The sequence below is a fragment of the Sprattus sprattus genome (assembly GCF_963457725.1).
Source record: "Sprattus sprattus genome assembly, chromosome: 14".
Lineage (NCBI taxonomy): Eukaryota > Metazoa > Chordata > Actinopteri > Clupeiformes > Clupeidae > Sprattus > Sprattus sprattus.
The window spans coordinates 25496749-25511926 of record NC_137912.1 but is presented as its reverse complement, the minus strand read 5'-3'; the positions used below and the strand labels follow the sequence as shown (position 1 = coordinate 25511926).

The window sequence follows — 15178 nt, the reverse complement described above, 5'->3', positions numbered from 1 at the left end:
CACGCCCACACACACACACACACACACATGTAGCCTTGGCCCAGACAGTGTTGCATTATTCATGGACTCCATGTTCCACAGGCAGAGCTCAAAGTTCAGACACGAAGCACACAAACACGGCGTGCATGGTAAGCACAGGCCATGATTGACAGGCTTTGTAGTCCTGACAACCGGGTGATGAGGGCAGCCGTTTCAGCGTCTGTTGGATACAGGCATGTGCAGTGTGCTGCGAGGGGAGGTTGCGTGGACAGCTGCGTAGTCAGGACTAAGACAGACGCGTGATTAATGAAACAGCACTCCCGACCCAAAAGAGACTTTCAAAGGCTCATTCTTCTCTCCCTCTCGTCCCCTCTCTGCTCTTGACAGATGTCTGAGAATGACGGAAAAGCACTCAGCAAATCAATCCAATTTTTGAAATGGCAGTCATAATCAGCTCAATAAAGAGCAGAGAGCATTTCCCTGTGCGGTTGCACTATGTTCTCTTTGGCAAGAGAAACAAACTATTCAGCTCACTTCATCAGAAGTCCAAGGCATGGAGTATAATGTCTGAAAAGCCTTCCTTTTGTGCTGAAACAAAACAAGAGAAGGTGTCACTAAAGTGTGTTTGGTTTGAAAGCGTAGTCATAGCAACGAGAGACTTGTGGGCTCTCCCTCTCATTTCATCCTGTTTCTCCCTCCTCCTCCTCTTCCTCTTCTTTTACTCATCATCTCTCCTTCTCTGCCCTCTCCCAATAAAACCCCCTCTGTAGTATTGGCGCTGGTTCTGCTAAGCTGGTTGGGTTTCTGGGCACATTCCGTTACGTGGTGGGGCTTGCACAGACGGCAGTGTGCCAAAGCAGGTGGCGGTGTGCCACTCCACCTCTCCACACAAGAGCAGCCACACAGACCGCGCCAGGGCTGGCCATCTGAAAACAACAGCACCCGGCCATCTGTCCACTGACAGGAGAGAGAGAGAGAGAGAGAGAGAGAGAGAGAGAGAGAGCACATAACGGAGGGCACTCGTCATTTGCTAATCTCTTAATTATCATGAATTATCTTTACACGACAAGTCTTTAGTCTTTTATACCCAGCCGGATATGTGTGTGTGTGTGTGTGTGTGTGTGTGTGTACGGAGCACAAAGGGCCCGTCCAGAGTGCAGCCCAAATGACTGTGATGGCTGAGCAGTGCTCTATGGGAGAGTGATGTCATCACCCTGCAATTCTGGTGCCTTTGTTTGTGTCCCTTTCGCAAGAGAGGATGAGGAGGAGGGGCGGGAAGATGACTCACTAGAACTCAGGCTATGTGTGTGTGTGTGTGTGTGTGTGTGTGTGTGTGTGTCTGTGTGTGTGTGTGTTCTCCCAATCATTCTCAGATTGACACCAAGTAAAGAAACTAAATGAAGATGGCAGAGTAGCTTAGGGATCAGAGAGAAAAGGATGCTTGAAGTCTGGTGGGTTGATTAGGTGGGAAAAATCATCTGATCCAATCATCTTCCCTTCATTAGGTTATTGCACATACAGTACCTGGTTTCCTTTTCCAATAGCTTTATTTTTGTCTTTCTTGCCTCAGCTTGCCTCAAGGATTTAGTTCACCATCAATCACAATTGCTTGAAATTCCTAAGATATAACATTTTGCTCAGTCACATTTAATTGCAGCAGTTATTTTTATAGAGCAACTGCCTCCCTAAGGCAAAGGCAGTCTGTTGTTATTGCTGAATGGTGGATGTCAGCCATTATAAAGATAATCAATCGCTCTGCTATTCCAGTTATGACTGATCCACTCCAAGCCACAGTCCTCCTCCTCCTCCTCCTCCTCCTCCTCCTCCTCCTCCTCCTCCTCCTCCTCCTCCTCCATCCTCCTCCTCTTCCTCCCTCATGGCACCATGCTGGCCTACATTTCCTTTCAGGGATACTGAGGAAGAGCTTTAATGCGATCGTGTTTCTCTCTCTCTTTTTCTCTCTCTCTCTCAGCGATTACAGTGACAGGCATCAATTCACACGCCTGCTGTGGGACACCATTTTGCTTACCCAGAATCCTCTGCTGTCCCCGTCAGCGGCAGCACGAGTGCACGCACACACACACACATCACATACTGTTCCACACACACACCCCCTACTGTTCCACAGCCCTGATAAAGAGGGATATAAATAGCAAAGCTGGACGAGCCGCAAATATTCCACCGAGTCAGTCGCAGGCTTTAATCGCAACATCATATCATCACATGGAGCATCTCTGTAAAAGGCTGGGTGGAGGGAGAGGGTTCAGTGATTGGGATCTGAGGGGATCATTTAGCAAAGCTCCAGCCTCAGAGATGTGGAGTGCTCTTGGCAGTCATCCTCCACTGCGCGGAGGAGAGAGACCCCTGTCCACAAACTGCCTGGGGGACAGCTGCTTCCTGGTCAGCTCTTCACTAAATACCCATAAGAGAGAGAGGGAGAGAGAGAATACGACAGACAAATGGAGCACAGCACAGCAATGTGAGAGTGAGAGAGAGAGAGAGAGAAGGAGAGAGAGAATACGACAGACAAATGGAGCACAGCACAGCAATGTGAGAGTGAGAGAAAGAGAGAGAGAGGGAGGAAGTGAGTGTGTGGGAGTGAGTGAGTGAGATGGAGAAAGGGAGATGGATAGACAAAGAGGGAAGGAGGAAAGAAAAACAAGCTGATAGCTGCGGCATTCATATCACATGAGGGGAGGAAACGCAGGCCAAGCTGAGGCTGACCCCCCCCCCCCCAGGGTGAGTGCTCTGCCTGACGTCCCTGCAAACCCAGGGCAATGAGCCAGAGCCAGGCGGCCATTTCACTAGTCTCACTCTCATGGAGCAGCAGAGGCCCCTTCAGCTCACTGGTCCAGCATTTCTAAAGGAGACGGTAGAAAGCCTTTACCTTCACACTTCCTTTCCAAACAGTTCTGGAGGAACAGGGCACAACCCTGTGGTTCTACTCCCCCAACAGTCAGGCTCACTCACTCATTTGGCCTGGCTTTCAGAAGGGAGGGAATCTAGTGCAAGATTTCCAGTGCCCATCTTAAAAGATGGCTCCTCAGTGTGATGTTGTGCAGCTGTGGAACTAGAGTCATGGCCATGCGGTCACGTAGCAGACACACAAACATACTCGACACATGAGCCTTTTGTACTATTGGAGCAAAATACACAGAACGCTAAAGGAGGGAGCAACTGACAGTACACAGAGGATAAATCTGACAAAGACAGATCTCCATCTATCCTATCCATCATCTTTAGTGGCCACACAGTCTTTGAATGAACAGCCAGGCCTGTGAGTAACCCCCCCCCCCCCCTCCATTTCCATTATGTCCTCCAAGGTTCTGAGAAAAAGACTTCAGGGAATGCGACGGAAGGCATCTTCAAGGCTGCCTGCTTGGTCACGTGTCCGTGAGGAAACACAGCGGCCTCCATTAAGTGAGCCCTCCTGGCGCTCTTTGTGCCGTTTGGTAAACAACCAACCCATATACCTTCCCATGACGCTGGAACTGACAGACAACAGCAATTGTGTTTTTGCGAAGGAAGGTAATTAAATCAGGGCAGACTGGGAGCGTGTTCCTCCGTGACTGGGGGATGGGGGACTCCTTCCACACTCGCATATCATTTGCCTCTGCATCAGAGCCATCTGTCTCCATGGCAACTCATCATGGAACTGGAGGGATTAGTCAAAAGACCAAATATGTCTGCTGAGAAGCCAACGTTAACATCAGCACAACTGGCCTTGCCCCCTTATTTCCTTTAGTAAATGCCTTTCTGCCATCTAGTCTTACGGTGAAAAACACAGTTCATGTAACTATGGGAGTGTGCTGCTAGCAAAAATGACAGGAATCTGGCAGGGGCTATTCCAGCTAGGACATAAAAGAATGGTGATTTATTCACGCCTAATTTCAGAACTTAAGAAAATAAATGGCCCTTCCATGTAGAGCTAGCCATGTAGCGCCAAATCACTCATTATCCCACTGGTGTCCAGACTGGTGAGAAAAGCAGACGGCTAATCGCTAGTTTAATCCTCAGGTCTTTTCCAGCCGCAACCAGCCACCAATCTGGCCGCCATGGTATGCAAAGTAAGCCCAGAGTGCTGGCTATTCAAATCAAGATATGAAGATGAAAATGATCTCACACAACGTCAATCTGGAGCTCCATTCAGGCCTCATTACAGGTCTACAGCATTACAACCTGCATACTTTGGCCCAATTTCATCTGCTGAACAAGTAATCGCATCGCTCACCTATGTAACAATCAATGCAGGCAACTGTCAATCCACCATTCACAATGGAGATGAAAAGTATGGATTTCCCATCACAAGAACATCCTACAAGATGACTACACACATCTGTGTCCTGACCATTACTCATAGACCTTCATTTATCTTAATCTCTCCCTCTGACCCTCACTTCCCCCCAGGCTGCTGGCTTCAGCCATCGGGGAGAGCAGAGATGCGGGTCAAAAAGCCATCAGCAAAACGGACCAGTACATTACTGTGGGAGAGAATTAAGAGTCCAGACAGAACACGTACAATCTAGATTCTAGAGGGATTGCATAACAGATGTTAGGCATTTTTTTTTAGCTTGCCTCCTCTGTCACAGAGATAGTAGAGTTGAAGGGATTTATTTGTAAAATTCTCAGGTTCTACAAACAAATGCACTTGGGTCTTCAACAGACGAAAGCAACAACTACAAGAAGAGGGAAGAGGGAAAAAAAACAAAACACAAAGCATTCACTGGGTAAAAGAAGCTGTGGCATGTTTGACACCACCCTTCACTGGCTTTGGCACACAGAGTGAACAAAGACTGGAGACGACACTCCTCTGCGGCATTTCATGTTTCTATCAAGTCCTTTCTAGTTGGTTCCACACAAGAATGCAAATCAAGCGCCAGGCAGAAAGAGACAGACATTAGATAAATATTGCTATTCCCTCCCGCTCTGCTCTGCTCTAAAATGATGGCTGGCCTTACGCGGACTGATTTTAATTCCAGCCAATTTGCTGTCCATCACTGCTCCGGTAGTCCATCATTAGCGAGCTGCTCCTCTCTACCCTTCATAATCACCCTTCCATGGAGTGTCATAATGCAGCCACGCTGAAATCTGCTTAGCCCTAAACTGGAGGGTGACACTATGGGTGAAATAGGCTTGTGGTCTTCTGGAATGGTCCCCCCTAACATGAGGCATTGATGTAAACACACACAGAGAAGCAGAACACACTGGCAAAGTTGGTTTTGTTGTCAACATTATAGTCACTGGATGTTTTTAACTTCATTAAATGCCTTAAACCTTTAGCTGCCTCATTTTGAGATTATTTCTTGGCAATGTCAACCAAGGCTATTAAGGGCTGGGAGCGTCTAGATTCTCTACCGTTAAAAAGCACCAATGTCCAGCGCCAGAGTGAGTTGTTATATAATATGTTTTCATGTTTGTTTGGCAAAAAAAATGTTTTTTCCAAAGGGGGAGCAAAAAAAAAACCCTGAGCATCAGCTGAAATGATCAGCCGAAGCATCGCAGAGGGGCAATTTTCCAGTGGTGTAGCGAGAGACGAGAAGACTGAAGGATGTGTTTGTGTGTGAAGCCTCACTCTAGCCCTCAGGACCACATGATCCAAACGCAAGTCTTAAACCCTCAAGGGAGCGTTCTGTTCTCTGGGGCGTGTGACTGTCTCTGGGCTGGCTGGCCTCAGTGCACTCCTCAACTGAAAATGTTCAAGTCTGGTTCGCTTTTAAACTCAATCAATGCAACAGGCTGGCTTTGTTGTGGGGATTGTTGATGGTGCTTAAAGTCTAAATGCATGTGTGTATTTGTGTGTTTGTGTGTGGGGTGCAGGCACAGACTGACTCCAGATCAGAGTTGGTCTCATTAGGCCAATGAGCCCATTGTGGTGTGTCTACAATGACTCTGACCCTGGCAGCATCATCTCCTCTCTCTCTCATCTGTGCCATCCTCACTCCCCCACGCTCCCTAGACTGGCACCACCACTCACTGACCCTCGCAGACTCAGCGCCTCACAATAGCACTACCTCATACTCTCATCCATCTCTGTCTGTGGCATGAAAAACAAAACGATCATACCTTTTGATGCTCCTTTCTTCTGCTTTGTCACACTCTTTATTTTCTAGAACCATGTGAGTGTTCATATATATTTGTACATTATTTATACAACGTAGCATTTGAATGTGTCTAGAAAATATTTCTGTAAGGGTTGACTGATGCCTAACTAGAGAGGAAACTGTTCCTGCATCAGCCCAGCCTCAACTGCTAGAATGCGTTCATGTCTCTGGTGGACATTGCCTCAGGGGAACACAGTTAAAAGCATAGCTGAACATAGCTGGTTGATGTACATCAGATGGCTCTGATTGTTTAGAGGATGTTTTGTTTACTAACTGAGACAACCTGCTTGCGACAGTGGGAGCTATCAGCTGGGAAGAGACGTCCTGACTGGAGGGAATGTTTACTTAGGCTTATCAGAGCACCCGGGTCACCTGCTGAGTTGGAACCCAGTCAAGGGTCAAAGTCAACACGATCGAGACTGCGTCACTCACCCCACCAACACTCAGACAAACACCCAGAGACACACACCCAGACACAAACACACATCCAGAGACAAACACCCAGACACACACATCCAGAGACACACACATCCAGAGACAAATACACACCCAGAGACACACACACAGCTGTACAGAACAGTGACCCTGTGAAAAGGACTGTTATTACCCAGGCCCCTGCCACAAAGACTGTACACCTCTGGGGGGGCGGTTTAACTCAGAAACATATGAAAAATGAATATGAAGCATATTCTAAGAGCAGCAGCCTGCCCAGTACGAACATTCTAGAAGGCCAGTCGGATGCTTAACCTCCCGATTCTAGATAGGCCTTCATCAATGACTCTTTTCATGAACATGCATTTCCACCACTCTAATATCCACTCACACAAATGATGACATAATAGTGAACAGAGATGAGCCTTTTGATTTGAACGTGCAATTCACTATGCCTGATTTATGCCACTGAATGGTAGGGACACACTCCCGGTGGACATATTCCTGTAATGGGAGCTTTGTGTGTGTGTGTGTGTGTGTGTTTCTCATGTACGGCTGGAGTAATCTGTGAGATGGAGGCCCAGCGGTGCCGTTAAGATGGAGAACTTCCATTATGTAAGCAGATTTACAGCGCCTGTGACATAACACACAGCACAGGGTTATTATGGCGTCCAGTGATTCTGCTGACGGAAGGCTGGAAATGGCAGCAAGCAACATTACATCTTGTTGAATAGCAAGGGGGGCACATAAGTAGCTTTGTTTACACACAGAGTGACACATTACCCATAGTAACTGAATCAAGGTGGCAGCCAAATGTGGAGGGATCATTTGTGGCTGGATGTGGGGCTGATGATTGTTTGCCATTTCAGAGGTCATGGTCAGATGGTTATAGCTTTGGGTTCTCTTATGAACAAACATCCAAAGAAAGCCCTCTTTGGTACTAATCACAAGTTGATCTCGGTCAATTGGCCCAGTCTGTCTATAATGTCATCTTCCTGCTGCTCCCACTGACCAGTGACCACGACATCAATAAAAGTGTGATGATGGAGAGAGCAGAGGATTGTGAGGCCCTCGTCCCTTGGAAGAAAGTCTGGCCAGCGTTGAGCGTGACGCCAGTGGAGAGGAGGTGCGTTATGTCATATTCACTGCTGAGCCTTTTCAGAAAGTGTAGCCCTGGCAAGCGCTCGCATGCAGTCAAACCGGTGCCAACCCAGACGTGCAAAGCAGGATCCGTGGAAGCAACCGGAAGATGAGTCACAGTGGTATTGCCTTGATGAGAGTGCTTGGTACCGCTCATGATCTCAGCCCACGTGGCTCTCTCAGTGTTGGATGAGTTAGCATCACCGCCTACATAAACACATCACAGTCATCCCGGAGAAACAAGAGACCTGGGAAAACATGTCTGCGTGAAGGGAAAGGCAAGTCAAACCAGGTTTAAAACATGTCTGAGTGAAGGGAAAGGCAAGTCAAACCAGGTTTAAAACATGTCTGAGTGAAGGGAAAGGCAAGTCAAACCAGGTTTAAAACATGTCTGAGTGAAGGGAAAGGCAAGTCAAACCAGGTTTAAGTCATGACAGGTTGTGACAAGTCCTACCATGCTGACACCTCTCTCAATATCTCTACAGATCAGAACAGCATTTCTATCAGATACTGGGCTGAAATAACACTGTGACATTTGCAGAGGCCCCTGTGACCGTGGCCATAGTGTTCAGATATCTGACAAAGATCTTCAGATCAGACCGTGTGCAAACCTATGTTCCACTGATGACAACACAAAAGAACGGAGTTTCCCACACAGCCACACTCCTGTACTGTGGGCCCCATGTGACCCCCAACCCCTCCACCCATCAGCAGCTGAGCGAGACAGAGCATATGGGCTGGGAGGTCAGAGGGCAGACAGGCATTCGTATGTCAATAGCACATCACATGATTAACTGCTCCATAAGAGGGCTATCTAGGAGCGCCTAGGCAAGTGGCAGACTCTCAGCTAGATGCAAATCTTAAGGAAACTCTTTTTTTTCCCCGGAAGTGGTTAAATCATGATTACAAGGTAGTTACTAAGGAAACAGAAGACTCCCAACTAGATGCAATGCTTTTAAGACAACCCCATGGTTGGCAGGAAGCAATACTCTTGAGGCAATTCCATTGGGTCCACTGCTTAAAGACAGGCAATTTTAGCTTTAATATGAACGCTATGAACGTTGACGTGATGTGAGAAGTAGTCGCAGCAGGGGCCCCTTGTCACTGCCACTCCAAGGTCAATGGATAGCTCATGGAAACATGATTGCTGGGTTTCACATTATAGCGGGTGGAAGTATGCCGTTGTGGCCATGCAAGTAATGGATTTATAATGAGATGGTTGACATCATGTCAATGAAGAGAGAACCCTTGTTTAGATGTTGCCTTGAAAGAAGGTTTTAGCCCCTATATACATATGTAGTTCAGTCTCTGCATACACATGGCCCTATATACATATGTAGTTCAGTCTCTGCATACACATGGCCCTATATACATATGTAGTTCAGTCTCTGCATACACATGGCCCTATACACATATGTAGTTCAGTCTCTGCATACACATGGCCCTATATACATATGTAGTTCAGTCTCTGCATACACATGGCCCTATACACATATGTAGTTCAGTCTCTGCATACACATGGCCCTATACACATATGTGGTTCAGTCTCTGCATACACATGGGTGACATGTGTTTTGGGTGTTTGGGTGTGCATGTGTTTATAGTGTACATGTCTTTTAGGTCAAATGTTGATCTTGAGATGAACCCTAGATCAGGCCTCGGCAGCTTAGTAGAGCAGCGATCAGAGGGGCCTTGAGGAGCCATCTGAAAGGATTACACTAACAGGCTTAACAAAGCCAGGCCTGTCAACTCCTATCCATCTCGACATTTTGCCATCCCTTAAAAAAAAAATACACAAGGCAAAGATGACTGAAGTGGCCATTCAACCATGATGTACGGCGGAGAGCATGAAGACAGACTTCACCCGGTACAACATACAACAAGAGAGCACTTTTCTACCCTTGTGCCTACAAAATGGGCAAGGGTCCCCTCTCTCCTCTTCCTTTTCTCTTTGTAGTCCAGACTCCAGAGTGTCACAGAGGGAGACCAAGTGCACTGGGCAATGATGACCGTATGGAGGTCAAAGAGAACCTTACATCATTGAACTCCCTGTGGGTCCCTGGGGGGGGGAGTGGGGGTGGGGTGGAAGTGTGGAGGTTTCTCAACATTAGTGTAGCTACTTAGCAGGCTAGCATGTAGGCTGGCAATTCCAGACAGATGGCCTGGGCTGAAAGCCCTCTTAGAGCCCTTTGTGCTCTCTCTCTGCAGTGGAGCAGTCAAACGTGCCAACTGTAGCTGAGGAGAAGGAGACTAGCCTTCCACCTCACCCCCTCTTCTGTCCATAAAGCCAGGTTTATTAGTTCTGTTTGATGTCAAGGACAATGGCAGTCTCACGATGGTGCTGCTTTGGTTTAGACTACCTAATACCCTTGGTCCTAATTATCACAGAGCTGCAAACTGACCTGTCTCTTTGATATCGGCTCATTACAGGAGGGTCAATGAGGAGATAGGAGGTGTGTGTTTGGCCCAGGTGTAAAGAGACAGAGACGGCTTGGTAGGGGGGGCCCCCACTGAACGCCAACCGGTCCCTCAAGGACCAAGTCCTGCTGAGGGTCTCACAGGAACCACCTGCAGAACCAAGAGGAAGGAGAATAGGCTATGCCCGGATGTGTGCAGTAGGAACTGAGACTGAAGCTACTGCAGCATGACGATATTCTTGTGGTATGCAAAGCACTGCAAACATCTTTACGTGCTGGTATCCTCAACAGGGTGGGTAAGGGAGGAACCTCCAGCGAGCATAAAACATTAAAGCAAGTATCTTTCTCCTCCGGCTGTCGGCCAGCCTCACCTCCTAAAATAGCTCTGCGCTTCTCACCTTACAGATTCCCTCTTTCCTCAGCACAGAATGCCCTGCGCTTGGAATGCACATCATAGTACAACACTCCAGCGCTGTGCCAGAATGACACTATTTATACTCCTTTATTCAAAAGCTTTCAAGTATTGAATCCATTTCCATCCAGTCTCATAAACGGGACCTTAGAGAAAGACACAACTGAGCACCTCCGGACCCCTCTGGTCTAATATACAAACCCAATAAAAGGCAATTCACCAAGTAGTCGTTTAAAAGCCTTTGGGATCTCTTAAAATATTGAACCATGACTAATAAAGGCAACCATCTCTGAATGCAAACACAAGCTCTGACAGATTGGGGGGGTCTTAGTATACACAGACAGCGATGCAGTGATTTATCTCCAATGTCGGAAATGGAATGTACAGAAGGAATGTGGTTCCAGCTTATAAAATGCTTTGGTCGAACCATATTTCTTCACAAGACACCACAGATGAGGGGCATAGCCCACCTTATAAAATGCTATGGTCAAACCTATTTCCTCACAAGACACCACAGATGAGGGTCATTGCCTCGTGTGCTGTTGCCCTTCCCGCAGGCCCAGACCAGACAGCCATGTAAAGAGGACATTCCAGACACAGGGCCGCTAGCATTCAGCTACAACAGCCACACAAAATCAGACAGGGGGGTAGAGAGAGAAAGGAAGAGAGAGACTGTGTGTGTGTTTGTGTGTGCGTGTGAGAAAAGGTTGCTGTGTCTGTTTGCATAATCAAATCACCACATTGGCTTTGCACAGCTCTCACAGCTGCTGCGCTGGGAAGAGAAAGCAACTGTCCCCCAACACAACACTGGCAGCTCCCTGGGGCTGGGGACAACTACCACATTAATACGCAGCACACAAACAAACATGGAAGGTGGCCCAACCACAAGAACAAGGTCATATTTAAAACTTCAGTAGATGTTCTCTTTTCCTATAATCAACAGCTCGAAATAATTAGCTAAAAGGTCAGATGAAATATGCAGTTACAAAAACAGTTCATAAACCTCAAGCCTATTTAATATGAACACAGCAGCCTAGGCATATGCCACCTCACTATAACCATGAGTGAAAGAATGCTAAATAAGGTTACATGTAAGAGACGGTCGAGAGAAACCCCAAACTTGTCAGCATGATGTCGCTGATTCTCATGCCGTGGAGAACAGAACAGTTTCAGCTACGTATGGACAAGGGGGAATTCATTGGAGTATGTGTGTGTGTGTGTGTGTGTGTGTGTGTGTGTGTGAGAGAGAGAGAGACACAGAGAGAGGAGAGAGAGAGAGAGAGAGAGAGCGAGCTAGAGCAAAAGAGGTTGCGTGTCAGCACGGACACGAACGAACACTCAGGAGATACCCGACAAGCAGCCATGCAGGCGAGCGATCCACAGGAAATCTGCCCCTCTGGCCAGAACAATGGGCCAGGGGAACAGGGCCACCCCACACAAAGGCAGGGCCAGATACTCTAACAGTGACGGCCCAGTGGAGCAGAGCCAGAAATAAGCAGCAGCTCTGAATGAGGGTCACGCGTGCGTACTGTACTTTAGTACTGAGCTATTTTATAGGCATGTGAGACAGACAGGGCCAACAATGAGAAACTTGATACAAGTAGAGTCAGTCATGGAAGTATGTCTGTAAGGGGTGAACCAGATGATCCTTCCTCTGTGTGGGGGGAGTGTTTGTGACTGTTGATGACCTCTAGGCTGTTCACTCCTCTAGGCAGTGTCATGGGAATGGTTGTTTGATAGGAGACATGGACAGAAGCGTCTAGTTAATGGGCCATGCAACGCCCATTGACACACCAACCCCCAACAGATTGGGTCACAATATGCTACCAACGACAATCACATCATCAACATCTCAACCCAGGCAGCTCCAGATGCAGCCACAAGTGTGTCTCACGATCATGTCCCATGTCCAGTGTGTCTCACGATCATGTCCCATGTCAAGTGTGTCTCACGATCATGTCCCATGTCCAGTGTGTCTCACGACCAGGTCCCATGTCCAGTGTGTCTCACGATCAGGTCCCATGTCCAGTGTGTCTCACGATCATGTCCCATGTCCAGTGTGTCTCACGATCATGTCCCATGTCCACTGTGTCTGGCGATCATGTCCCATGTCCACTGTGTCTGGCGATCATGTCCCATGTCCACTGTGTCTCACGATCATGTCCCATGTCCACTCTGTCTCACGATCATGTCCCATAGCCAGCATCTGGAGCTAGAGCTCCTCTAAGCCCTTCCTCAATATTCTGATGATGTGTGCTCTTAGGGGACAGACGGGCATCAGCCAGACTGCTTTGTCCCCCAACAGGGCAGCCTTAATCCCACCCTTACCCTTTCAAATGCTTCTGCTCTCAAACTTAATGTGCGTCTGTCTAGGGATTTAAGGCAGAGAGAGGGGAAGATACCCCGGGTTTTGTCAGGTAGCTAATTTAATTTAACTGATTACGAGTAGCTGACCATCATGCTCAGAAGCCAAGGAACATTTTCAGAAATGGGACAATGACATCTGTGATTGCTCTCTGGCTTAGCTTCTGCCCTGCGTTAGCCATGCTAGTGTAAACAAGAGCAGACAGAACACGCTGGCCTGGTTTATTCAACTCAGGGCCAGCCAGGCTGGGGTACTGGTTTGCCCTCTATAGCAGCAAACGTCTCCCACATGGGCAGTGTGGCGAAGGCCAAATTGTCCCTTGTCAGGGATTCTAAGTCGGACATGTACAACAGAGGAATCTTTCCAAATAATGCACCCCCCCCCCCCCCCCCAACACAAGTCTTCATGACTACCAACATGGCCTATAGATTTAGCTCACTGTCTGGGGCTGAAGACTCCCACCATTTAATCCTCCAGAAGTCAGAGATTACACCACCCATAACACTACCCCCAATCAAAGCTCCCCAATCACTCCCAATCCCAAACAGAGAGAGAGAAGGGGGGCAAACAAGCATGCCAGAGATGACCAAACACTGTTACAGCTCAGAGAAAACAGATAGTGTTTGGAGCAACCAAGTACTATCATTTAGACAGTTGAAGTTTCATCATTCTGCACTTGGTAAACAAACAGCAGGTCAAAGTGCAGCTATTCTGACCTCATACTTAGAGACAGTCACTGATGCTGTTAGCACCTCTTCCTAAGAGTTATGTCGCATGAACATACGTATGAACATAGCATGAACATAGCTTCAAAAACACTACTTATTTTGTCCACTGAACTCTGATTCCCTGAACATAATCGACTGAAATGCCTTGATTGCCACCTGTAAAGAATATCAAGTTGAGAAGATTCACTTGCTATTTAGATGACTTCTCATGTACACACAAACATAGATACAGATCTACACCCACACGGAGAAAGTGTGCCTTGAAAGCGAATGTCTTTTTAACATGATGTAACATGAATAGTGAACACATATCACATGAATGGCGAAAACCTAAAAACCTTTCAAGACCATTCACAGGAGTAAAATGATGTTTAGCTCAAACGAAACAATCACTATAATAACTAGCCTACCTATATCAGATCATCATCACAAACACAATTATTACGCAGCTTCTGTTACACAAAAGGTTGATCAGGCATAATTTTAGCATAATACAAATAGGCTACTCCACTGTTCAACAACATGAGTCCAACGCTACATTTTTTTAGGAATGTGTGTGGTTACATTGTTGACAAAGGCTGCCGCCTTTGCATCTGAGAGTTGAGAGTTTGGTGTGCTAACCGTTCAACTTTCTTTCAATCGAACAGTTTGGGCAAAACAAAGGAAATAGTAGGGTACAGCAATCGATAAGTTCTCTTAGTACACTAGACAAAACAACTTTACAAACCGAGCTTCTCATGGTTTGAATGTCTTTCAGCTCTATGCTGCCTTCGACAGAAGCACCAGAATAAAAACCCAGTGTCCAAACAAGCGGAGCTGGTTTTTAAAAAAAAAAACACATTTTGTGCAGTTTTTAAATAGGCTAAGCTTACCGGCCAATTCGTCTGGTTCCAACCCAGTCTCGGTGTCTATTCCACATACCACGAAATAATGGGCGAAGCGGCACGGAGCCGACCCTGTCCCCGTACTGTTCACGCTCATCCTCGCTCAAAATGGATCGGGTTGGTTGACTTCAACACTTGAAAGAAAGGAGCTCCATGGAAGGCAGCGAAACCTAGTTCGAATACACTAAACAGTGGAGTCGTAATACAGTTTTAGTGGTCTTAGTTTCCTTAGGTTTGTTTTTCGGCTTTGATTTAGCAGAGGCTGGCATGAAAAGCGGAGCTCCTTTGGCCCGCTCTGTCTTGCTGCCCTGTCAGTTCTGTTCTAAGCGCCTCGACTACAAGCTTTTGATCACTGCCTCGCTCTCGGCCTCCGAGGGTGGGAGCTCGAGAGAGGCTTTTTGTAACCTTGGTCGCCACTAGGGGGCAGAATATACCTTCGAAATTACTGTGGATATATAAGATTTAGTTTTTCCCAAGTGTACTCATACTTCATGTCGATCAGGCAAACGCGTATGAAGCCTTGAAAAAAATTAAGTTCAGTGGTCAACTCATGTTTGTAAGCTATATGGTAAAAAAACAAGTTGGCAATATATTTAAGCCTTGATTTAATAATGAACACAACCACCCATGGTTAATAATGACCCAATATTTAACTTAGTTAGGCAATAATGATTTATTTTCCATCGAATTGATTGGTTTTCTTACACATTCATATTGGTG

General features: G+C 47.0%; 1 protein-coding gene across 2 annotated transcripts in view; it reads right to left on the bottom strand.

The window, feature by feature from the left end:
* dennd5b (DENN/MADD domain containing 5B) overlaps nucleotides 1-14761 on the bottom strand; it is a 62334-nt gene extending 47573 nt beyond the window's left edge. For both annotated transcript variants that reach the window (XM_080851250.1, XM_080851251.1), the window contains exon 1: nucleotides 14447-14761. In XM_080851250.1, the coding sequence (XP_080707376.1) occupies nucleotides 14447-14555 (109 nt within the window). In that variant the 5' untranslated portion in view covers nucleotides 14556-14761. The remainder of the gene's footprint in view (nucleotides 1-14446) is intronic.
* Nucleotides 14762-15178: the final 417 nt, after the last annotated feature.